The 25,953-nt window shown below is 35.3% G+C and overlaps 1 protein-coding gene and 1 long non-coding RNA gene across 2 annotated transcripts; both read right to left on the reverse strand.

The window, feature by feature from the left end:
• Positions 1–287: 287 nt before the first annotated feature.
• Positions 288–2,672, reverse strand: LOC148780707 (uncharacterized). The gene is made up of 2 exons (XR_016060365.1): positions 2,306–2,672; positions 288–974 (listed from the first exon to the last, which is right to left on the reverse strand). It is a non-coding gene; the product is annotated as an uncharacterized LOC148780707 (long non-coding RNA).
• Positions 2,673–16,188: 13,516 nt separating this feature from the next.
• Positions 16,189–21,870, reverse strand: LAC7 (laccase 7). The gene is made up of 6 exons (XM_006847971.3): positions 21,565–21,870; positions 21,324–21,475; positions 20,350–20,597; positions 18,953–19,075; positions 17,409–18,344; positions 16,189–16,937 (listed from the first exon to the last, which is right to left on the reverse strand). The coding sequence occupies exons 1-6, from the start codon at positions 21,649–21,651 to the stop codon at positions 16,807–16,809; spliced, it is 1,677 nt and encodes a 558-aa protein (XP_006848034.1). The 5' UTR covers positions 21,652–21,870; the 3' UTR covers positions 16,189–16,806.
• Between the last annotated feature and the right edge of the window lie 4,083 nt (positions 21,871–25,953).

Genomic DNA, 25,953 nt, shown 5'->3' on the forward strand with positions numbered 1-25,953 from the left:
AAAGTTGATTGTTATCTTCTTGTTCAAATAACAACTAAGGTGCAGCAGGGTCAGGAACAATATATCTCATTATGATAAACATATCCATTTGGAAGCTTGTTATTACTGGTAGCTCCTACAAAGGATCGGACTGATGACGTATACAATACTTAAACACGCAATATATTGGGTGTGGTTTGTATAAGGCCGTAAGATCAAACAATCAAAGTAAGGCGCACCTAATTTTGGTGTCGAAATTATTGGGATGTTTAATAATCTATTTTCATATCTAATGTAAATTCCAAAAATGGTTCAAATCAAGTAGATTTATAAACAAAGTAAAAATCTTAAAAAAAAACAGTCCAGATAATATGTTACAAGATGCATTATTTTTGCGACTTGAAATTAATTTTTTTTGTTTTTCCATATTTGATCTCGAGAACGAGATGATGAATTAAAAGGTTTTATAACATTATAACAGCCTTTTCGATGGTTTTTAAAATGCAATTTAATTCTTCAATTTAAAGTTGCAACCTTATACAAACTTTTTTTCAATAAATATATACATATATAAATATTTATAGTGCTAAAAGATTATGTGGCAGATTAGGAAGGGTCACATAGAATTGGAAGTGCAGCACTTGGCATCTAAAGTGTCCACATCTCCCGTGCAAAACTTCACTTCTTCCATTGCATATTGGATGATGCAAGTGCCATCACCATCCATCCATCCTGGAATTTTTGAGGACCACTGAATAGAATTTATGCCCATCACATGCGCCCCTAACTACTTAAATGAGGATAACTGGCACAGAGAGAGAGAGAGAGAGAGAGAGAGAGAGAGAGAGAGAGAGAGAGAGAGAAGGTATGGTATGGTAGGGGCAGCTTTTGGTATAGAGATCTTTTTGGGCAGTTTGGGTGGGTAGAGAACAGAGACACATTTTTCCTCAATTGCTTCCCTGCATATATATGTCTTTCACAATTCAAAGTAAAAGCTGCAAAATCCACCACTTCCAACTTGTTACACACAATCTCTCTCTAAACACACACATACTCTCTCTAAACACACATGCGTACATATACACGGGCACAAAAAATTGATAATTTACATGCAAATGAAAATATCTCCTACCACTACCACCATTCTTCCCGACCCCTCTTAACTCTCTCTCTCTCACACACACACATATAACCTCCCTCCCTCTCTCTCTGTCTCTCTCTCTCACACACACAGTTAAAAACACAGTCACACATTGAGAACTGCATGCAAATCAAGTCCAAGAAGAAAGACTCTCTACCCACCTCTCACTCACCTTCTCTCTCTCACTCACTCACACACACACCCAAGCCTAAAAAGAAAGACTCTCTCCACCCACCTCTCTCTCTCTCTCTCACACACACACGCAAACACGAACACACAAGCCTGAGAAGGGAAACGCACACAGACCATCTCTCTCTCTCTATCTCAACCACAAAGACAACAGGAAAAACAGGCAACGCATACGAATGACAAATTTCAGCGTCCCTCTCTCTCCCTCCCATAAGCCTAAATATCAAGACCAAACATGTATTTGAAGAGTATGGAAAAGCCTAACCATTGTAAATCAATTCAAGCGTTGGAAAACCTTTAAATCGACTATCTCAGCTTCCGTTGTTTTAAAAAAATTGGGATTTCAAGATCTAAAATCTAAAAATAGTGTATATTGCAAGAAATCATCTAGACTGTTTATTTCGCCCTAGACATAAGGATCTATACAATTTTTTGAGTTCTAAATTTTATTATCGGGATTTATAGAGTCATCGTGGAAATTTTTTATTCGGAAAGTGCTTTCAGGATTTGAGATGAGACTTTATTTTGTTTTCATAAGGCCTAGGCGTTATACAAACCTCATTCTTGAATTATTTAACTCATAAAAAGCTCCAATTTACTGAAACCAAAGTGTACTTCCATTAACAAGTTTGTTTCCAAACTGCAAACACAATTCCTTAAACAATATTTTAAACCCAGAGAGATCCACACACACATTCTCATTAAATCCTGAAAAATATGCATACAGTAAAAATGGAAATAGATGTGGATTGCACTACTTGAAAACACTAATTTTATCGTTGATGCTCGATTCTAATAAACTATTATTTCCATATAATCCAATTTAAAGATAAATCAGAAAATAGAAACCCTAAATTATAAGGTTTGTGAAAAGAATAAGTAATGAAGAAAATCTTTGATGAGTTCTCTGATCTGAAATTTGCTTTGTTTTTACTTTTCCCTTTTGACTGTCACTTTTCTTTTGTAAAGAAAGAGGATGGATCAGTAAACACTAACCAGAAAGTTCGAAGATGATAAAAGAGTGGAGCCAGAGGAGGAGGTATCCAAAGGGATCGCATGATCCATCAATCTTTCGACTCTCACTCTCTAAACTGGTATCTCCCTTTCTCTCTCTAAAACTCTGTACTGGTCTCTCTCTCTCTCATGACGGATCAATGCGATCCCTTTGGATGCTTCATCCCGTCTCAGAGGTCAAAAACCATGGCAGTCTTGATGAGAGCTTCTTCCTCTTTTGTTTTTTGTTATTCCGACTGGTGCACCACGGAAAAGCGTGCTTCTTCTTTATTGTAGTAGAACCCCATTGAATAGAATAGAATAGAATCAATAGAGGGAATTGAGACGAACAACGTCCTTCCCATATGTGAAAAGGCAGGTAATGCGAGCCCACAATATATAATGGAGGACTGCTCTCTTTCTTTCACTCTCTCTCTCTCTCTCTCTCTCTCTCTCTCTCTCCTTTTATGCCTCCCACCAACAAATGTAACTTATGCTGGCTGTGCACGTGTGTTTGGAGAGAGAGAGAGAGACTATGCTGTGTATGTGTGTGTGGTCTGGAGAGAGAGCCTTTTTAGAGAGCGAATTGTATACCTGAATTTAGAGAGTCATATGTTTGTTGCATGTTTGAACGGTTTAAGACTATTTTTATTTTTATTTTCTTAGATGGTTCATTTATTGGTCTACGATCACTATTTTTTTTTTCAAAAAAATAAAGGGAGAGGCCTTAAAATGTTAAGAGTACATTTATAGTCTCTGTTATCTCTGTATAAAGATGAATGGTTTTCCTCCTTGGGTCCTAGAAAGGACCTTGTATGGCCCTCAATAGAGCATCATGGCCGATCGGGATTTGTTAAGCCGACCTCATTTAATTGAAAACAAAGCTTTGACGAACATGAAAAACCTAGGAAGGATTAAATCTTAATGATTAACTTTTAATTAGAAATTTACCAAAACAAATCTACTAGATGAACTATTTGACATTATACTTATTTTTTGATTTAGTTTCTAAATGCCCATCAAAATACTTGTGAGAATAGTTACAAACTTTAATAACATAAGAGTGAAATGTTAAATACTATATAGGTAAGGTATGTTTTGATAATATTTACCATCCGATTTTCAACTAGGTACCTCCAGAAAAATTATCTAAAGAGCATCTAAGTTGCCTTTGATTAGGGTTGGGATCGTGATCAAATAGGGGCATTTCAATAATTTGATCCACCTTAATCAAGGAAAGGTGCACTTGACATTTGATTGGGAGTTCTTAGGTGGGTCATATTACTGAAATATTTTTGCTTGTTGAAGATTCCCCACTTTGAACAATAGAAATTTGGGTATTTTTAAAGATATTTTCTAGAGAAATATCTGAGTGAAATGAACTTCAAAATGTAAATATTTTAGGGTAAATTGGTTTTTTGTGACCCCTTTAATGATGTCACATGGGATTTCAACCAATATTATCAATATCACTCCACTCATTAAAGTGGTAAAGGATTTGGTCTAGTCAAAACCAATCTAGCTACTAAAGGAATTCATGAACAAGATTTTAATAATAAAAAATAAAGATAGTCAAAATATGAAATATGTTGTGTGATATTTGTCTAACTTTATTTGGCCAATTAAAATCAGTTGGCTCGACCAACCAAAACTGTTGAAATTTTGGTTTCGATCACTTTTTCTAGTAAACTTGGTTTTGCTTTGGATCATGCTACCTAACACCCAGATGGCACGTTCGGTCTTGTCTTGATAACTATGACTTAGAACCTCAAATGATATTTTCCTAATTATAATTACAATGGTGCAATTGTTCTCGAATGAATTGAAACTGGTGGTACCCAAGACATTGCTGGGGATATATTGTGCGTCCCTTGTGAAAACCAACCTCAAATTTTGAGGTCATTTTTTGGGTTTTTGAACATTTTGATGCCTTAGGTGCTACATATTTATTTTAAGGGTCCTCTTGGCAACAACAGCTAAATGGTTTTCAACAAATAAGGATTGTAAGTTTATCCCAAAATCACTGATTATTGAGAACCCATATGAAGTTGCTAAGCTTAATAATGACAGACATACTTGAAATGCTATTTGGATGCCTCCTTATGAAAATTGCTTAAAACTCAACTTTGATGGAAGCTCGATTAGAAACCCATGCCCAACAGGTTATGGTGGTACCTTTATAGATCACATGGGTAATTACAAGTTCACCTACTCGGGATCATGTGGACATACAACAGTGAATGAAGCTGAGGCAAGAGCTCTTTTAGAGGGTTTAAAGATAATAAAGAACCTCGAGAGACAAAAGATGATTGAAGGTGATTCAAGTAATGTCATTGTTTTGGCAAAAGGAAAAATGAAGCCACATTGGAGATTATGCCGTATTTTCGATGAAATCTTTTTCATTTTAAATAGTGGTTCTTTTGAGTTATCTCATTATTTTTCGGAGCCTAAAATAGAAGACGATGCTTTAGCAAAGGGTTGTGTGCACCAAAATTCATCGGCGGTGACATCCTTTTCTTCTTGAACCTCCTTGTAATTGTTCATGCGTGAATGAAATTCATGGTAACTGATTTTAAAAAAAAAAACCCTCTTAGTCTGGAAATAACTTAAAACTACTGGAAAAGACAGACATAGAGGGTGTGGTTTACACATGCACCGTATTCGATCTGATCAGTGATTCTTGATCCACATAGTCGATTTTTAACTCAAGAATGGCAATTTCTAATCCAGATCAACAATTTTTAACTCGAACCTAGATAGACAATTCCTTATCCCGATCAACAATTTTTATCTCAAACTATGAAATTGACAATTGAAACCATTCACACTCAACTTAAATATTTGCTTTGCCTCATAGCTAAACAATTTTATTTTCTTGTTTTTTTGGCATATTTCCCTTTTCGCTTGACTAAGCATGTAAACAATAAGGTCTCACGGTTCTAAAGTGAAAAGATTTCCTACTCTTGTGGGAGTAAACTATCCATTTACTCCCTCGGGCAAAACTTACACTAGGGATATCTTTTTTATCTCAAATTTTGGAGATCTCTAGAATCCGACAAACAACCTCAAAGATGAAAAAGCCTCTCAGTCTCATGTTCCTAACAAAAAATATCATCCCAAGATTGGACTGGAATCGTCTAATTTTTGGAGGGACAAATTCTAATTTTTTCCTTTAAAAATAAGCATCTAGTTATAATTAGATAGATCCCGAAACTTCAAAGAGAGAGGAAAAAAAAACTCCCTAATCAGCGTTTGTCGAAGGAAGTAAATGTATAGTATGCTCTCAAGACAACATAGTATACGCGCTTGGTTCTAAAAATATAGAGAGTTTTTGTGACAATTCAAAGATTAGTAGGACTGATGGTTCATAACCATGTTTTCGAGCTAGAGGATCGTACTCATAATCGGCCTACCTTTCACAATCAGGGATATTTTGTTCTTTATGTAAATTTTCAAGAGTAGTAGAACTTGGAGAGTTGGTATTATTAAATTTGGGTGAGATTTGTACAAGGCATCCAATTTAAACAATCAAAAGTAAGATGCATTTTCAAATTCGAGGTTGGTGCTGAAAACCTTATGATGACCTAGTTCCACTCCTAATCATAAAATTTGAAGTTCAAAAAATCATACAGATCAAACAGATCTATAAATACTTATAAATCTTGAAAATGGATGGCCGAGAAAATATGCTATAAGATGCACTACTTTAAGATTTAAAATACCATTTGTTTTTTGTCATATTCAGACATCTCAAGCTCGAGATGTTCAATTTGAGGTTTTCGCGTGTCGAAATATGGCTTCCTTGTATAATATAAGGTTGACACCTTATATAAGCATTTTCCTTTGAGTTCCTCTTGATAAGTTCTGGCTTCTAACATATTTTATGTCAACACAATCTTTAAAAGTAGAAGATTCTATAAACTAATAGGTTTATAACTACTGCAGAATAGGCAGAGCTATGAAACATCTTAATTTCAAATCTCTTTGGCTAAAATCCACATCAATAATTCAATAAATAAGCAAATTAAAAAGAAAATGATTTTGTGGTCTCGAAGGCTTAGATCCACCGTGCACTAAAGAGACGGATTGTGTTATAAAAAAATAGCGGAATTATTTTTTCCCTTTCTCTATTTGTCTGAGTTCAGTTCAGTTTTTATTTATTTGGACTGTCAAGATGAGATCTGCGTTTGTGCAAAATTTTGATTCCTATGCGGTATGTACGGTTGAATAAAGTTGATATATGAATGTCTTTCTATCTTTTATATATATATATATATATATATATATATATATATATAAAAGATTGGAAAAAAAACTAAATAGGCCTTACCCATTACGGTATGGTTGAGCTCAGTATTTCAAAACTCATTGAGGTGGATCGTCCAACACACATGTACATGTTGTATTGTTCTTCCGGATCAATGCAAATTGGTGATTCAGAAAATATTAAAAATAAAAAAATAAAATAAGGGGTTCACGTGGCTGTGGTATTTTAGTGGAGAACGTAAAAAAATATCAGATAAACTTAAAAAAAAAAGTTAAAAAATATGAAAGGTATATCTTCTTGAAACATATTCAATTTACAGTATGGATAGGCAATTCCTACTCATGATCGAGTGGTTTTGGAATTCTGGTTAAACTACACCATAATAAACCTCGTTAACTAAGTTAGATCTTTGGAATATAAAATATTCTTAGGGGCAAGTTTTCTATGCTTCCCTTATTGTATAAAACTTATATACCTCCCCCTATTCAACCATCCATTTTGAATGGCCAGCTGAGATGACTCCAATCACGATGTCACATTTCTTACCATTTTATTTTTAATTTTTTCTAAAAAATATTTTTACACTAGATTTTGAGCTCCATTCCTCTCTTAAACTCTCACTTGTAAAAAACATCCTTATTCGTAATAGTAAGTTTGTAGGAAAAGAATCCAAGAACAAGTCAAAGAAGTTGGGATGACTTCGATCACATTCATTGGCATTGAATGGGGACAGTAGACAATGGTCTACAGGACCAAGGAAATTCTATGGTCATAGGTGCTTGTCACTGTCGATCCAACTAGAGAGGAATGGATGGCGACGGAGGGATATGTGACCTCCATAAATTATCTAGCGAGTTCCTCTCCCTCTACCAAACATCCATCCATCAAATGGATGGTGATGTGACCATAGATTTTCCATGGGTACATGATGATGAAGAATACCCATTTGAGATTAATGGGAAAGATTTGTATAAGGTGTCAAGTATGGTGCCCCTAAAAAATCTCCTGAAAAAGGTTATTGTAATATTGTAAAACCCTTCAATTGATTATTTAAACCTCAATATGTATGGCTACGAAAAAATGATTTTAAATCTTAAAATTAGTACACTTTGTAAAAGTATTACATCAACTTTCTATTTATCCATCTTTATCTCTACCTCTCTCAAAGAAGCACACTCGAGAGAGAGAGAGTGAGGATCCCAGCTTAGCCACCAAAACAAGATAGTTTTTGTAATTGTTTTTTGTTGTTGTAATTGAATTTGATGATTGTCATTGTACTGATAATCTATTTAAAGTTGTTAAGCATTTGACAAAACAAGAGAGAATGAAAGAGAGAGAGAGGGGATTGTTTACAAGGAGGCTATTTATCTTTTGGGCAAGCTTTCTATGCTTCCCCTACAACATAAAACTTATATACTTCCCCTTATCCAACCGTCCATTCAGAATGAAGGGCTAAGATTGCCTCAAATTTTGTATTTCCAATCATCTAGTAAATTCGCACTAGCGAAAAATATAAAAAAAATATTTTCAATAAAATAAAATTACCAAATACCGTTAAAAGATTAAAAGGGTATTTTGGTTATTATATTTTATCAAAAAATTATTTTTAATACTTTTTATAAGTGCGCCACAATGAGAAGATAGCACGTACCAAATTTCATATTCATACAATTTGTATAAAAAAAACTAAAAATAAAATACTTTGAGATGTATTTGTATAAATACTTTGAGACGTCAGATCTAAGATCAAAAGGCTCTCTTGATCAAAATTGGACTGCTGGATGGTAGGGAAAGTATAGATCTTCTATGTTGTAAGTGAAGTATAGAAACCTTTCTTTTATCTTTTATACATAGAGGTTACAATCATTCCCGTCCCTTAAATTTCAAAATGGGTGGTTGAAAGAGTGTCATTAAATAAATACAATGTTAAAAAAAAAAATCTTAGACTTCGTGACTCCCCTCAAACCAATCCAATTTGACATCTAACGAGTGAGAATGATCGTAACTTCTATGTATAAAAATAAATAAATGGTCTCTTTATAGACAATCCCAAGTGGTAGAGAGTTACACCATTCAAAAAATAAAGAGAGAGATATCTTAGGGCCGTTGTAAGTGTTGAGAGGGACCAATCAAAAAAATTTGAGAGAGAGAGAGAGAGAGGGGGGTTAAAGTCCCACAAGTAAATATAGGCGAGGTCTTAATTAAGAGCATTTATGTGAAGGACACGGTTTGTGTGCAGCCAGCCCACATATTATAGAAATACGGGCTTAGCAATAAATATATTTTTAAATATAATTTTATACTGATGTTTAAAAAATAAGTAATTTTTAACATAGCGATCATGAATATAAAAAAAAATAAAAATAATAATTATATTAAAAAAATATTTGGATCATTAGTTACACTTATTTTTAGATGGATGCTTGGTACCTCGGGTCGGGACGGCATATTGTAGGAATACGGTGCAGTCCGCATTAAACAATTTTCCTTATGGGAATTGTGGGGTGGTTTTCCCCTAGGGATGTCATGTGTAAATCTCATGGGCCTCACACCTCCTCATGGTGACGCCATGGGTGGTTGAGTGGATGGGATCCTGAATGAATGCATGAATTATTTGCAGGAGAGAGAAGCATGAGGTTGTCGGGGTTTGATTTGAAATGAGTTTTTGTGGTACCACTTTGAAATGGGGCTGCAACGCAAAGACATGGTCACCACTTTTCCCAACACTACAGATTCCAGGGTCCCATTCTGTCACCCAACTCGCATGCCAAACAATTGCTAGAGAGAGAGACGCGTGATGCCAACCCCAAGTCTCTCTCTCTCTCTCTCCTCTCTCTAAACCCCAATCCTCCCTCTCTCTCTCTCCCTTAGGCCCAACTGCCCCCTCCCCCCTTCTCTCTCTCTCAAGCCCAAGCCCAAGCCCGAGCCCTCTCTCTCACAAAGCCCAAATGCCTCTCTCTCTCAAACGCAATTGTCCTCTCCTCTCTCTCTCACTCTCACAAGCCCAATTGCAAACTCAACTTCCCCTCCTCTCTTCTCTCTCTACACCACCATGGTCTCTCTCTCTCAAGCCCAATTGTTCTCCTCTTCTCACTCCACACCACAATGGTCTCTCTCTCGAGCCAAATTGCCTCTTCTCTGAAACCCAATTGCCCCTTCTCTCTCTACCACAATGGTGCAGGGATTCGAAAAGTGACCACCACTATGTCACTCTCTTTGGCCGAGTTTTTTTTTTGTGGGAGACGATGATCTCTGGATGGCACTTCGAGCAGTTTTGGAAAGTTCCCTTGGTCGGACGAGATAGGATTTCGTATCACATCCTGGACAGTGAAATTGGGTTATCAGGTTCGGATTGGCTACCAAATTAGAGAGGAGTTTGATTCATTCTAAATTGGTCTAATCACTGATCGAATCAGTTAAACCGAATTTAAAAAATAAAGAAAAAAATAAGTATAATAGTTTAAGAATATAAAATATGTTAAAAAAAAAAAAAAGTATTTTAATAAAATTACAACCCTATCAAAATAAGTAAAGCCACATCTCAAAACTCAATGAATATTGTAGTTTTAGTTTGAAAAAATCATCTAGGCCTTGATTATTATGGTCATGAAAAAAAAAATGAAGATTTCAAGCTCTAAAAATAATATATATTGTAACACAATATCAAGACTGTATATTTCACACTAAAAATAAATATTTTTTGGTAAGATTTGTACCATTTTTTTAGCTTCAAATTTCATAATCGATACTGAGAAATAATTTTAAAGTCATCAGTGGGATTTCCGATGCCCAAAATACTTTATGGACAAATATTTAAGTTAGGGAATTACTTTTATTTTGTTGAGCTTAACTTGTTGAACCATTTAAACCCTGTTGGAGTCTAACAATAGTTTTAATTGATTTTTGAAAGGTAAAAAACGAATCAAAAGCATTGCGGAGAGAGAGAACCAATTTGAGTGGACCACTTGTTTGACTGATTCCAATGGTTGCTGGATTTCTCGCTTGTTTAATAACTATGCCCTCAACGCTCTCTCTCCCACCGTCTATCAATCCGAATCTCTCTTTGTAGCTATATGTGGAGCATGATTTGTGGTCTCCCTCAACCACTGTGTAGACCGTGGCTTGTGGCTCTCTCTTTAGCAATGTGTGGACCATGGTTTGTCTCTCTCTTTCACTTTAGCACTCCATGGAACATCATTTGTGGCTCTCTCTCTCTCACACTGTGTGGGCCATTATTTGTGGCTCTCTCTCATTTGTAGACCATGATCTTTCTCTCTGTAGCACTTTGTGGATCATGATTTGTGGTCTCTTTCTCCGTCCCCCACGAAGCAACCAAAGTGTTGATAGGCTAGGATTGGTCCCATCCTGGTCCATTCTCTCTTTCTTGGTTATCTTGCACCCCCCCTTCTTTATGTACAGTATGCCTCTCTCTCTCTAGACTAGGATTGGTCCCATCCTGGTCCATTGTCATTTTCTTACTGGGTTATCTTACACCGCCCCTTCTTGATCTACACTATGCCTCTCTCTCTCTCTCTCTCTCTCACTAAAGTTGTTTGAAATTAAAGTCGTCCTCTCTCTCTCTCTCTCTTGATGGGCCTTCATTGTTGATGAAAGAAGCAAGAAAATTGAGCAACCATTGGAACCTTGCAGTTAGGAACATTGTGTGTACACACAGTGCTCATCAACATTGAAAAGAAGGCCCATCATAACATACACTTGACACACTGAAATCGGATCCTATGAATGCCACAATCTTTTAAAAGGACAACCCTCGAGTCTTCTTTCCCTCTCTTTCAATATTTTGTTGATAGCTCTCAACTTTTGTCAAGAACGCTATCATCCACATGTCTTCTCAAGTTTGAACCATTTTTCTACCCCTTCAAAGGAGACCTAATTTGCCCCGGGGATGGACCATTTCAAAAAAGTCTCTTCTATTAATTAGATAGAGAAAATCACCAAGATTTTGTGATCTACTGCCGAACTTATTCTAATTCTAACTGCTCGGACTCAGATCTTGGGGATTTGCCATAATACACTCTCAAATCAAATCAATATCTATCTGGTGCATTGTGTACCACATCTATATTTTCTCAAATCACAATTGCCATATTGCAAGAGCACACCATACATTGACTCCCTAGGGATAAATATCTACTCAACATACTTTTCTCAATCTTAACTTTCTGAATTCCATTTTGAAATCACTAGATCATTGTTTTTAGAGCAAAACTGTTTTGATTTCTTAAAAGCTTAGACCCTATTTTGGTTTTAATAAGCGATAAGATGGTGGAAAGTAGAAGTAAGAGTCTTGGGCATATGCCTTGTAAGCCTAATATAACATCTGTTAGGAGGTACAATTTTATTCAAGTGAAAGGCTATAAAAAGGCAAGAAGAAGGTCAGAAAAGACATGGATAAAAGTAGTGAGAAAATGTATGGTGACATTTGATCTTACTGAGTTGACCCTCGATAGAGAAAAATGGTTGAACGCGATTTATATAGCCGACCCCAAATAAATTGGATAAGAGTTGGATGATAATAATGGTGAACAGCTTAGATCCCATTGCCAATTTTGAATCTCAAGTTGTTATTTCTTATGTACCTAATCAAGGGAAAACTTTCTATATAACCTCACCCACATATACACATATATAGTATATGTGACCCCTGATCTCAGCCGTCAGATCTGAGTAGATGGTTGAGATGACTTGAGTAATAATATCATAACCAGGCTCTTAACCATCAAATCTTGATTTGACGGCCCAAAGTTTTTTATTTTTTATTTTTATTCAATAAAGAAGCAAAATTTGGAGCATGTATATATCTGACAAGCACACATGAAAATAACAAAAACAATATTCCCAATGGCAAAAAAATTACCAAAATAACCCTGGAAAGTTTAGGAGCATTTTGGTCATTTATTTTTATGGAAATATTTTTTGTATGTTTTTTAGGTTATCCCTAAGTTTATGATGGGACACCTTAATTTTCATCCAAACTTTTTTCTATAGAAAAATAACGTGAAAGATAAAATAGTGTTCAGCGTGACATTATAGCATGAACAATCGTAGCGGTCGATTCAGATGTAACGGCTAAGAAGTAGGGTCACATATAACTTACTTGAGGTCACACATAAACCTTTCCCCCTTATCAATGCTTATGAAAGTTCTTTGCGAGGTTGGTCTATAAGTTGAAGAGGTTACACCTCCGAAAATTTGGTGTCCTAGCCTAGATTGTTTTTACCCCGTGGGGTGAATGTAAGAGTGCCCGCGGTAGAGCATTATTCATTTACTCTCTAGGACATACTGACATACTTTGGAGAATTTTTTTGATCTGATATGAATATTTTCAGCATAAATAAAAGGACACGCTTTCTATAAGTCCATGTATAAATGTGTCACTTTTTAAAAATCTATTTTTGAGATGGTTTTTTGGATATAATCTCTAACATGGAGATCATGAGTGTGAAAAAATAAATAAAATTTGAAAAGTAAAAAATAATAATTTTTATTAAGAAAAAATCAGTTTTCAATTAATTTTAAATGGAACACCTATTTGCATCCATTTTTAAAATGGATGCTTTATACCTCAGGAGCCGCAATGTAGAAATGCAGTCCTTGCCGCATGAAATAATTTTCCTAAATAAAATAAATTGGATTTTGATTTCCTTGAAACTTAATTCTCACTATCCAAAAATTGAACGGTCCCTATTCCATCTTAGGTGTTACTTTTCCAAATACCTATAAAGCACCTATAAAAGTTTATTTTATACGTGTTAGAGGTTCGTCGTTCGATTGATGAGGTTATATCTCCAAAATTTAAGGTCCTAAAAATACTTGTAGATAGGACTTTAGCCAAAGGGAAAGCCACATTTGTCAAACTTGGGTACCACTGCAACCTTTTCATTTCCTCCTCTCTTTTTCTAAAGCTTCTGGATTCCCCAGACCCTTCTTTATTTTCCACCTCCTCTGTCATCTCTAGAAATCTAAAATGAGTCATTTGAACTTAATTTTACTTATAAAATCCATGTAAAGAACATATGAGATTTTAGAAACGTATGACAGGTAAGGGTAAGTTCAAAATGGTATGGGGGCATATTGATGTGAGGCTTCTTGATATTGAGGGGACCAAATTACTCTCTAAGACCGTTTTGGTGAATTTCCCAACTCACCTATTGCCCTGAGGTCCCTTATTTATCTAACGTCAATCTCTAAAATGATGTCGAAAAATGTTATATCTAATAAAAGTTAAAATAAATGGTGAAGAAAGTGATTCAAAAAATAACATTTATATCTTTTGGAAAAGAAAATTTCCAAAGTTAGATCATTGTCATGGTTGAGATTATCGAACTCTAAAAATTTGGATCGAAAATACATCTTTGAGATATATTTTATAGGAAGACTGTACAAAAATAGTGTGAGTCGGCCAACTCAACAAACGCCTATCCATTATCTTTTCTTTAGTATACTCCATATTGGAAAGTAGGAAGTTCTATGATGATTTCAATGGTGATTGAGTTTAATCCGACATTATTCGAAAAAATTCTATCCATCATGGAGAAATAGTGAAAACTTACAAGAGATTATAGATTCCACAACGGATGTGGTTTCTATAAGGTTGCAATATTAAACAATCCAATTAAGGCACACCTCCAAATTTCATCATAACATATAATTTTGATGTAGAGACTTCGCATGATTATCTAAAAGTCTATTTTTATTTATAATCATAAAATTTTAAACTCAAAAATTGATTAAAAACAAGTAGATCTAAAACCATAGAGATTTAGTCTAGACATTTGCCAGTCTGGCTTTCATGACAAAAGCACATAGGTGCATCTAGGCTAGATGCATTCTCCAATATTTGGATTTTTGCATATTTGTAAAGTTTGACATTTTTAAAGGTTAGTGGCAGTTTATTTTGGACCCACTTGATAAATGCATCTAAGCTAAACCCTTGAATTTTTTTAGTCTTTTTCTATGTTTGTTTGACTTGAATATGGGTAAATATTGCCCAGTATATCACAAGCTCGTCACATTAAAGCCGAAATACCTAAGCTCACATATTTATTGCATCCAACTTTATGCCCAAATACCTAGAAGTAATGTTCAATGGACAAAAACAACTGTTTAGATTGTGATATTTGTTTGTTATGCTGGGAATATTTCTCTTTCTAACGGTATGTGTAGTTTGCATGTCTGAAAAAAAACTATCTAATATGATTAGTTAGGTGTGGAAATATTTTCATATCAATTAACTGTCAATTGGTGTAAAACAATGCTTTGAAACCAATTTGTGTGATAATATTCCGACACCTAACATGAGCGAAAACAAACGTGCCCTAAATATTTGCACAAGTGAGACATAGAGAGTTTGGAAATCTCTAATTACCCCTTTTCCAATTAGTAAAATTCTCTCGATATCATTCTAGATCACTTAAAGAGAATTGGGCCTTTGGATTTGTTAAATTTGAAGGACACCTGAGGGGGTGGTACAAGACCGAGTTGGGTGTACCCCAAAAGCCTAAGAAGTATTCTAAAGCATTGCCCTTCCTTTTATTATTCTAAATGTTGATTGATGCAATGTCTACTATTGCAGGAGCATACTGCATAGCTACACCCTAGAACAAAATTTTTTTTTTGGCATATTTAGAAATGTGGACCTCGTAATAAATCTATTTTTTAGATGGATTTTAAGACTTAATTTTTAAGGACATGCAATCTCTAACATGGAGATCACAAATATAAAAAAATAAATATATTTTAAAAATTAAAAATAATAATTTTAGTAAGAAAATATTTGGACCTTTAGTTTCCATTGTTTTTAGATGGAATACCTACTTGCATCTATTTTTAGGATGGATTTACAATTTTTGGACTGCATATGTAGAAATGCGGTCCAGACCTCGTGAAACAAATATCCATTCTGAAACTCTTATTGTCAAAAAAAAAATCTAGAATTCAAATTGAAATAACCAGATGTGGTGTTCAAAAATATAATACATACTGATTTCAAGTTCCTAACGACCTTGATCAGAGCTTTCGAAAGCCGGAAGGTCTATGTCGATGTTATTTTTTCCAGGCATATAAAAAGTGTGAATTTTATTTGTTTTATGCTATTTTATTTTGTTAGGGTAGGAGGAGCCTAAAAATAGTTTTCAATAGGGTTTCACTCGTAGGAGTGAATTGAGTATGTGCTCCAGCTGAACTATAGAAACTTTTGGCCTAAATCTTTTGTATGTTTCACTAGGCCTTAGGGCCATTGGATCTTCCAATTCTGCTACAAAATACAAGAACTTCTAATCTTCCTCTTTAACTAAACCACTTTATTTCCAAAGCCAATATAGAGAGTGATTCAATAATTAAGCAATTCCTCTACCCAAACCGTACTTTATCCTTTGTCAAAAGTTATTATACTCCCACGAGAGTATATTGTCTATTTACTTCATTGGGTAAAATTCAATATGGGAGTAATTTCAGGAGCCAAAATTTCCGGGATGTAACTTCTTCAACCTATAGATTCACCTCATTAAAAAAGTATCCAAATTGAACTCTGTATGAACTGGAAAAAAAAGTCTCAAGAACAGGGACCGTCCAATTTTTGAAGGGCGACATCTAAGGGTCAAAAAAATAAAACTCAAACTCTTTCTTTCGAAAACAATAATCTGGTTGTCCTTAGATGGTTCCTAAAATTTCAAACTACAACAATTCTCACAAATAGGTCTTTTAACTGAGGGAGTATATGTACAGTAATGCCCATGTGGGAGCATAGTATACGCGCCGTGATCCTTTTTACCGCAAGTAGCATGTTCGTCTGGCTCTTTTTTCAACTCTCTCTCTCTCTCTCATATATATATTGTAAAGAAAAAGCCAGCACAAAGGAATAATGCTTACATCAATTTCATACTATTTTTTTAATGTTCCAAGTACGCTTGCTCTGTTTATTTTTCCCTTTAGACTAAGCATACATTAAAAAATGCATCTTCAAGAATTTTGAATCCACAAGAAACAATAACTATCCTAGTTTACAGTTTATTCAATGGGCAGAAAACAAAAAAAACACTTGACTTCGACAAATACATGGTGAGAGGGATATATGGGATATTCTGAGGCTTCAGGTTCCATCCGTCTTTTGCAGTATTATTTTCCTAGCACCCTTAAAGTATAGAGTTTTAATAGTCCTTCAATAATTGAGATGAAAGCAGTAAACTTTGAATATGAATTTATTTAGCTGAAGAGCTTAGCACTTGGGCAGATCAGCTGGGGGAGGGGGGAGCTTAGATGAAGGGGTTGGTCCATTTTCCACCACAAAGGCAGTAGCCAGACCAGTTGGCAAGTGCACATCAAGATGGCAATGCAGCAACCACACACCTACATTTCATTACACATGCCAAAATTAGGGTTAGAATTCTAATAGGGCACACTCCATTTATTTATTTACATCTTCATTTAAATTAGCATGCAGAAATTGGGGTAGAATTGTAGGGTGGTAAGGTCCAACTTGGGGTTCAGGCCTGACCCAGTTCCCAACCCAGCTGGGTCCAAGTCCGTTGTCAGGCCTAGAACCTAGATCCGGACCCAGAAAGTATCATATAACACACACACACAAAAGGTTAAGGTTGACACGGAACATGACCAGAGAAAGGCAGGTCCCGGCTGAAGCAACACTACCCACTGTTGGGTCCAAGGTTAGGATTCAGACCAGACCCAGACCCAGGTTGGGTCAGAAAACAAAAATATAAATGAATGCATTTTTCTTTTCTTTTTTTCCTTTCTCTTTTTCTTTTTTTTTTTTTTTTGAAATTTGACTGCATCGTTGATCAAGTGAAAGAGGCTCCTTACCAGGATTGTTCGCGACGAATCGAACCACTGCCCAACCACCAACCGGAACTGCAATCGTATTACGCATTTGAGGGTTAACCAAGTTGAACTTCCCCCTGTCTAGTGTCTCATTGAAGTTTCCAAATCCTTGAGCCAACACATAGAAATCAAACCCATGCAAATGTATAGGATGGTTCTCCACAGCTACAATGGCAGTGTTCTGGAACACCATCTCCACTGTGCTATTATAGGCCACACTCCTTGTTCTTGTACTCTTATTTGGAAACCAAAATGGAACTGTTGGCAAACTAGAGTTTGTGTAATCAAACACAAGGGGTGGTCTATCAGGGAAATCCTTAGTGAAAATCCCACTTGTACCATAGAATTGAGCCTCTAGCATAGATGTCTTATTTGGTATCACAAATGACTCATTGTTCATGCTACCAGCAACGCCAGATCCCCTAGCGCATTGAGCACATGGAGACAATCCTAATCCAACTGTTATAAACATCTTCACATCCACATTAAGAGGAACCATATACTTAGGTCTACTCACTAAGCCAGTGATGTCAGTGTAGTACTTATGGGCAGTTGGTGTATCATTGAAAGCGGGGAGACTAGGCATAATTGGTGAAGCTTTTGTAGTGTTAGGGGTTTTGTACACCAATATTCCGGTTGCGGTCGTGCTATCGAAAGTGGTGTTTGGCGCACTTATGTATGCCCTGGCAGCCATGTAGTAGCTTGCTGGAGGCTGGTTTGCTACTAAGAGGGCGTCGACTGTTTGGCCGGGGGCAACGACTACGACATCGGTTTTGTAAGGATTGGTGTACGAGGCATCTACGCCGACCACCAGGAGGTTGTGGTTAGCAATTTTAAAGAAGAGCTGGTTATTGAGTGCAGCATTGATGATCCTTAGGAGGTATTTCTTTCCTGGATCTACATTGAGCTTGTATGTACCTGTAGACATTTACAATGTAAAGCAACAAGAAAAAGGCAAAAAGAAAAATTAGCATATTATGGAATTTTGTAATGGCTTGGTTACATGAAATTTGGGCGTGCTTTACTAGATCAAGGGCCTATTTGGATGACAATTCATGTCATCTTGAATCTACTATTTTATCTAAACTTAATACATTCTAGAATAAAAAAAGTTGGGTGAAGAATATTATTTTGTAAGTTGTTTGATATGTAGTTTGTATCATGTATGAAATTAATTAGTAATTTAAGTTTATTGGGTGATTTTCAGCTACTTTTTGTAAAAAAAGTGATTTTTAGTAAATTATTTTCAATAAAGTAAAAATAGCTATTCAAAAGGATAAACTTATATGTAAATTTGTCTATAAATTTATTTCAAAAAACTTTGTGATAGGTACTAGCGAACAACAAATACTTCATTATCATGATTAATAGTAATAACAAGTACATCCAAACAGGACCCAAATATTGATTATTTGTTGTGCTCTATAGTGGATCATCGGTTGAAATGGTCATATTATTGTGAAGAAATAAAAGATTTATTGGTTATTTCTAAAATTTAAAAGATGTTAAAAGAGAGAAACCCTAACCACTAGAGCATGGGTAGAGATCTCCAGGCCTCCCATTTATGGTGAATGCGTCAGATATGTTGGCGCTGCCTGTGCGAATAAAATTTCCCTCTAAATCCACCACATTGGCGTTCCACCATTCACCTACAAAAGTAACACATTAATGATTCTATGAGTCAATATAATTAGAAACTAATGAAAAAAGAATACTAAATAAACAAAAGAGAAAGCTCTATTGATATTTTGTCAAAAAGAAAGAACCTACATGTAAATTAGAAGCAAGGTACCTAAGAATAATTATCAATAACGGACAGTAAATGAAATTATATTATAGTAATTTATCAAATCGATCATTTCGACCTCAAGATGTGTGGTCATGATAAAAAATGGATTTCAAGTATTAAAAATAGTCCAGCTTGTAATTATTTCTGAACTGTCAATTTTCAAAAATTTTCAGGTATTCATAGATCAGCTCAAACTACACTATTTCTGAAGATTTAAATTTTAAAATTAGATATAAAAGTAAAGTTTCAAGCCATCACAAATATTTTCAGTACCAAAATATATATACCGACAATATTTAAAGGTGCGCCTTACTTTGATTGTTTGGGGCCTCAGCCATATACAAACCCCACCCATTTATCAATGGGAGCAAAGTCCTTCAAACTATGATATTTTAAATTATATGTTTCGCGTCTTCACTCTTTCTTTAACATAGGAGTTGATTATATAATATAATATCCTGCATTAATGCTTAAATCTTAATGCAGTATCATGCGTGTAATAAAAATTGAGTGACGCAATCATAGAATCGTCTCAACTAACACATAAATAAACGCCAATTCATATAATGATAAAAATACATTATAATATTTGCATTACTTGTGCCAACTGACCCTGTCTCTTCTAAACTCACTTCCAACTTCATTTTCTAGCCAAAAAATTGTCAACGATAACTCGAGTGTCACACAAATTCAAAAGTTTAAGAAAAAATAACACAATACCCACTACCCTCCTCTCTCTCTCTCCCTCTCTCTCTCTCTCTCTCTCTCTCACCTTGCTTCTTACCATTCTCCCTCTAAGCCACATACCCTTTCTCTCCTACATGTGCAGGGAGAGAGAGAGTGCCCAAGAAGAGTACAATTCTTAGTTCGTCGACACGACCAGGGTATGGAACTGGACCTTTGGAGTCCGGTCAACCTTTGGACCCGAATGAGTTTAGGCTAACCCAGGACACTGCCAAGTCAGATCGAACTCGATTCATGTATATGTCTATTCCTCTCATCATCGTCATCATCATCAAAACTGTTTTCTAACTAATTAGAATCGACTACACGAATCATGAATTGTCATTCTACTTTATTTAGGGCCAAATGAAGTCAAATTAAGAACCAATTTAAATAAAATTAAACATTTACCTAACATGAGGGGGATTTCTTTGTCAGGCTTGGGGAAGGGGTAACCGGATTGGCCTATTCTTGGGCGTATAATGAGGGCCCCATAGACCGTGGCTCTAAGCCAAGAGACGTGTGCGTGCCACCACAAAGTGCCCTCTTGATCCACAAGCGCAAATTTGTAAGTGAAAGAAGCTCCGGGTTTGATAGGGCATTGAGTCACGTAGCTTGGCCCATCGTACCATGGCGTCCCACGTTGAAATACACCATGCCTTCATCACATCAGTGCCAAAAAACCAAAAAAACAAAAAAAACCATTAGATTTAGTCTCTCTCTAAAAATCATTATAATTAATTACTCTCTCTCTAAAAAATTATAATTAATTACTCTCTTTCACTCTCTACCGTCCCTAGAATATCATTTAGATACTCTCTCTCTCTCCCTAAACATCATTAGAATCTCTCTCTCTCTCTAAACTTCCATTAGGATTACAATCTCCATGCTTGAAATACAAGCTCTTTCATGACTAGAAAAACAATACCTGCCTATCTCTCCCTCTATCTCTCTCATCATTAGAACTACTCTCTCTCTCTCTAAAAATCATTAAGTTACAATCTCTTTATCGTTGGAAATACAATATCTTGTCATAACTACAAATAATTAGAAATGCAATATCGCTTTCATAACTAGAAATACAATATGTCTCTATAATACTCTATCTGTCATCACTAGAAATACTCTCTGTCTCTAAAAATCATTAGGTTACGATCTCTTTCTCATTAGGAATACAATCTATCTCTCAAAACTAGAACTACAATCAATCTCTCTCTCTCTCTCTCTGACACACACACCAATAATTGATGTTATAAACAAACGTATGATTGCTTCTCTCATTTTAAGTCTACAAATGAATGATCTTATTATATAGCCTCTATCTCTATCATACACATTGTTCATTTTCTGTCTCTCTAAAATCATAAGGTTGGATATAAACTTACCAGTGAATTGTGATGTTGTAGGGTGAGTCGTTGATTACGTGAACGATGAGCGTGTCACCTTCGCGAACACGGATGGTTGGTCCGGGGAATCGGTCATTCACAGCCACTACAACTCGCTTTTTGCACAGGGGACTCACTGATAGGTTGCCCACCTAAATAACAATTATAAAACACATCATTAGACAAAAGAAGATCTCCTTAACAAGAGTGAAAGAGAGAGTTAGAGAGAGAGAGAGCAGACCTTGAACGTATGCTCAACGATGCTGCATGAGGCTGTGTAGGCAAGCAACGCCAGAGTGCAAATGATAAGAACACTGACTCTTGCCATTGAACTTGTTGGTGAGTGAGAAAGAAGACGTTATAAACCAGGTAAAAAATAACCAATAAACTCAAACTTCTTCTCCTTCTCTCTTTCACTCTCTTCTCTTTCTCCTATCTTTCTCTCTCTAGACTTTATCTCTTCTCTTTCTCCTATGTTTCTCTCTCTACACTTTTATCTTTCTCCTTTTGAAAATGAGGGAAGGAGGAACCCTTTTCGATTGGCTCTAAGAAGCCATGGGAATGGTTTCCTATATATATATAGGCTTCATGTTGCGTGATGAAATAGACATAAGCTCAAGGCCTGCTTCTAAATTCAACGCGTTAGGGGAGCCTTCGTTATCTATTTCATCAAACTTAGAGCAATTAATTCTAAATTATACACATGACCCAAGTTCATAATCAAATATTTTAACCACATTTCCGCCCTCGTGACAATTTTTCTACGAGGAAGTTCATCTCATGTGATTCACATACGTGTCCGAGAATGCTTATATTATGTTGTTAGGACCTTATCTTTTGGAAATTTGACAATTGGGGGTCTCAATTCCTCTTTGATTAGGGAGTTGGATGGGCCATAATATTTCACTAATGACCTTCAAGGTCAATCAAAATTCATGTTTTAGAACCTGGATTGATCACCTAAAATCCGTAACAGTCTGGATCAGTCTGATTCTAAATTGGTGATCCAAAAAACTATTAAAAATAAAATAAAATAAAAATAAAAATGGGAGCTTATGTGGAGGGGATTAAAATGGATCTAAAAAAAATATTAGATAAGATTAAAAAAAAAAAAAATTAAATGGAAGTTCTAGGGGGTAACTAGGTTGGGACCAAAACCAATTCGGTCTTGAATGATTCCCATTCAAATCGGCAATCCAGACCGAAAATCTTCGGGTTTCAAAACACTTACCAAAATAGACATCGTAGAGAAGAAAATGATAATCGTCTGGTCTCAAAACACTTATCATAATAGACATTGTATTTCTAGAAGAAAATGATTGAGGGATTAAGCGATGTGTGGCTCATTGTCTGAGGGACAAAATGGTCATTGTGCCTATGACATTTGAAAAAAAAGAGCCTGCATCATGCTCCTGCGGGAGTATGCTGTATAATTACTCCCTATAGCAAAATATCTAATTCAGATATTTCTTGATTCAAAACTTTATGACCCATATAAGCATCACCATATGATTATCTTAAAAAAAGAAATTTTGATTGTGTTTTCCATCCCTTAGATCTTGCCCTCACAAAAAAAAAAATTGGACGGTCTATGTTCCATCTCAAAACATTATTCTTTTCAACATATAGAGGTACAACTTGATTTTTTTTTTTTTTTTTTTTTTTTTTTTTTGTTCGTTTCAATCAGGTTAGCCATTAGGTTTAGGAGGTTACATCCCTGTAGCTTGGAGTCCGAAAACTAGGTTGGATTTTGCCCGAGGGAGGAGTAAATCGACAGTGTGCTCCAGTGGGAGCTCAAATCTTTTCACACAATGCTGGTTGTAATAACCCTCACACATGTTCCTTTTTTTTTTTTCATTTTTGTTTTTTTTTTTATTTTTTTTGTGCTGTATTCAAGGTTTGGAATGTAGGTGAAGATTGGGGAATGTTGTTATCTTGGTGATACGTGGCAGTTGCTTGGATTCCATCTCGGAATTTATCTTTTTTGGAAGACCAAATTTTGGAGATTCATATAAAAAGAAGTTTGAAGTTTGAAACCAAGAATGGCTGCAATCATTTTCCTTTCTTGATAAAGTGAGGGTATTTTGGTCATTTTCTCTATATAGGAACTAGTTTTGGAAAAGTCTTTTTTGATCCTTCCTTAATCAAGTGAGGTTATTTTTGTCATCTTCCAAGTGAGAGCTAGTTTGTGAACCGTTCTCTTTCCTTCTTGGTGTTTCCCTCTTGGATCTAAAATAATATATAATAATATACTACTTGGTGTGCTGGCGGTCCACCTTATTGGCTCTTGCTTTCATAATGTGCAGACTAACAGCCCAAGTTAGCTCAACACGGCTATAATGAGATACTCCAATAGTTCAAGCAAACACTTCTTTGTTGACCCTTTAAAACTTATGAGTTGAAACAAGAAAAGAAATGGAAGAAATAATTAAAAAATTAAAAATTAAAAAATTAAAAAAGAAGAAGAAAAAAAATATGATTGTAACCTTATAGTTGAGATTTCTGATCAATCTCATCACGTTATTTTCATATTACTAGTAATCATAGATTATCTCTCTCTCTCTCTCTCTCTTTCTCTCTCTCTCTCTCGCTCTCTCTCTCTCTAACCCTATGAAAAGGTCAAATCCTCTCCCCTCTCAAACTTGGTGAAATGGTCAACCCCTTTCCCCTCCCTCTCTCACTCTCTTCCCCCTCTCTCTCTCTTTCCATCTTCTCTCTCTCTAATTCTCTCCTATTCATTATTTATTTAACATGTGAAAATGTAAATCAAATAATGGGGTTTGGCTTTGCTAGGCTAAGCTCATGAAATAAATAGAAAATCAAAGTTTAGGATTGGGTTTCCAAGGATAACTATTAGCTAACTTAATAAGCAATTTAAGTAGCCCACATTCTTTTCTTTAATTCTTTTTATTCTTCTTGTTTACCTCCTTTTGCTTTTTCTCAATTTCATGTTTGCAATTAAATAGAAATGCAAGAAATAAAAAATAAGAAGCAATATATAAAAAGACCAAGTATGAGTTGGGCAATGCTTCTTCTAATTAAAGCTAACCTTAACTACCACGGTGTGAGGGTATAGGACCTCTTCTAGTTGATCCATTTGTTAAAAATTAAGCACTCGTTCGTTACATTATAAAATTGAAAACATATAGCCTCCAGTTGCCCTGTCAATACCTACTTAAGATCTTAAAGTACTGTTTTAGTTGACAATTTGCAGGCTTAGTTGGTCTGTCCATTGTGGTTAGTAGGGTTTAGAGACCATAAAACACTCATTAATTTTTGTCTTCTTTTTAAACTAAAAACACTTTTTATTTTATTTTCTTTCTATGGGCTACTAAAATTGATTTGCATGGGGGAGAAGTTTGAATGTTTGGCCTCTCACACACAAATTGGCTGTCACATAATAAGGGTTAAGGGAACATAAATACACATTTAATTAGGAGCACTTAATCATTTACATCTAGGTAAGGTTTTGTGTGTTAGTCGGATCCATTGGGAAAGGGGTTAAGGTTGTGGTGGTAGCACACCCCATACCTTAGTTATATTTTGTGGCTTCTATTTCTATTGACAGGTTCAAAAACTACTAACTAATTAAAAAATAAGAAGGGACCTACCTTCATCACTTAATTACCCAAAAAAATAAAAAGTCGGATCCATCTTAGAGATGGATTTTGGATCCAAAATTTTAGCAGTTGATAATCTCAACCACGACTATTATGAATGTAGATTAATAATTAAATTTAAAATTTAAAATAGTATTCTTAAAAAAAAATTGCACCATTTATTTTAATTTTTTACACATTATCATCAAATCTGAACTATTTTTTTGAGCTGCAGAAAAGATGGATCTATGCTAGAATTGTATTTCTACTGATTTAAGATATATTTGACGTCCTAAATTCATGAAAAATCTAGGTGAACTCGCGATTTGGGCACTCACGGTAGACTTTTTCCTTACTTTTTATTTTTATTATTATTAAAATTATTTTTTCTATTTTTTTTGTAAGGGCAGGTAATGACCTTTCCTTTACTTCTTTTTTTCCATTTTTTTTTATAAAATTATTTTCTCTATTTTCTTTCTACGGGCAGGTACACTTGGTTTGCATGGGGGAGGAGTTTCACCTTCATTTATTGCATTTTTTTCTTCTCATTAAAGAAAGTATGTGTCATTATCCATGGTTCGTTAGCGTTTGGCTCTCTACTCCCTTGGTTGTTGACCCATTCTTTAATACTTTTTGGCACATTGAGTGTTAAATCTTAGTTTTGATTTGTCCTCATCCATTCCTTGCATCACAAATTGGGCATATTTTCTTCCATAGGGTGGTGACAAGTGCAACTTTGTCACCAATGTCAAAAGAATTTGGCCTACTAGGCATGAACGGTGTAGATCTCCATGGAATAAAACTGGTGGTCCATGAGGGATTATCTTTCTTGTGGGTAATTCCAATCCATCCAGTAAAGGAGAACTATGGATGGGGTGGCATTTTGACTTGGACCAAGTACACGTTTTAAGACCTTGTCTTGTAGATATTTAATGGATCTATAAGAACCCAAGTACCCCACCTCTTAGAACATTGAAAACATAAAGTAATTGTGTTCTTGGACATTAAAATATGCATTTTTTCTTTCTTTC

The sequence above is a fragment of the Amborella trichopoda genome, chromosome 8 (genome assembly GCF_054954075.1).
Source record: "Amborella trichopoda isolate Santa Cruz 75 chromosome 8, AtrichopodaSantaCruz75HAP2 v2.0, whole genome shotgun sequence".
NCBI lineage: Eukaryota > Viridiplantae > Streptophyta > Magnoliopsida > Amborellales > Amborellaceae > Amborella > Amborella trichopoda.

What these genes read in the sequence shown, in the direction of transcription:
- LAC7 (XM_006847971.3), bottom strand. Translation starts at nt 21,651, where the DNA reads ATGGCAAGAGTCAGTGTTCTTATCATTTGCACTCTGGCGTTGCTTGCC. An exon ending in AGAAATCCCCCTCATGTTAG is followed by an intron (nt 19,076 to 20,349) that starts GTAAATGTTTAA and finishes TTACTTTTGTAG; the next exon opens with GTGAATGGTGGAACGCCAAT. An exon ending in TCTCTACCCATGCTCTAGTG is followed by an intron (nt 18,345 to 18,952) that starts GTTAGGGTTTCT and finishes AAATGTCTACAG; the next exon opens with GTACATACAAGCTCAATGTA.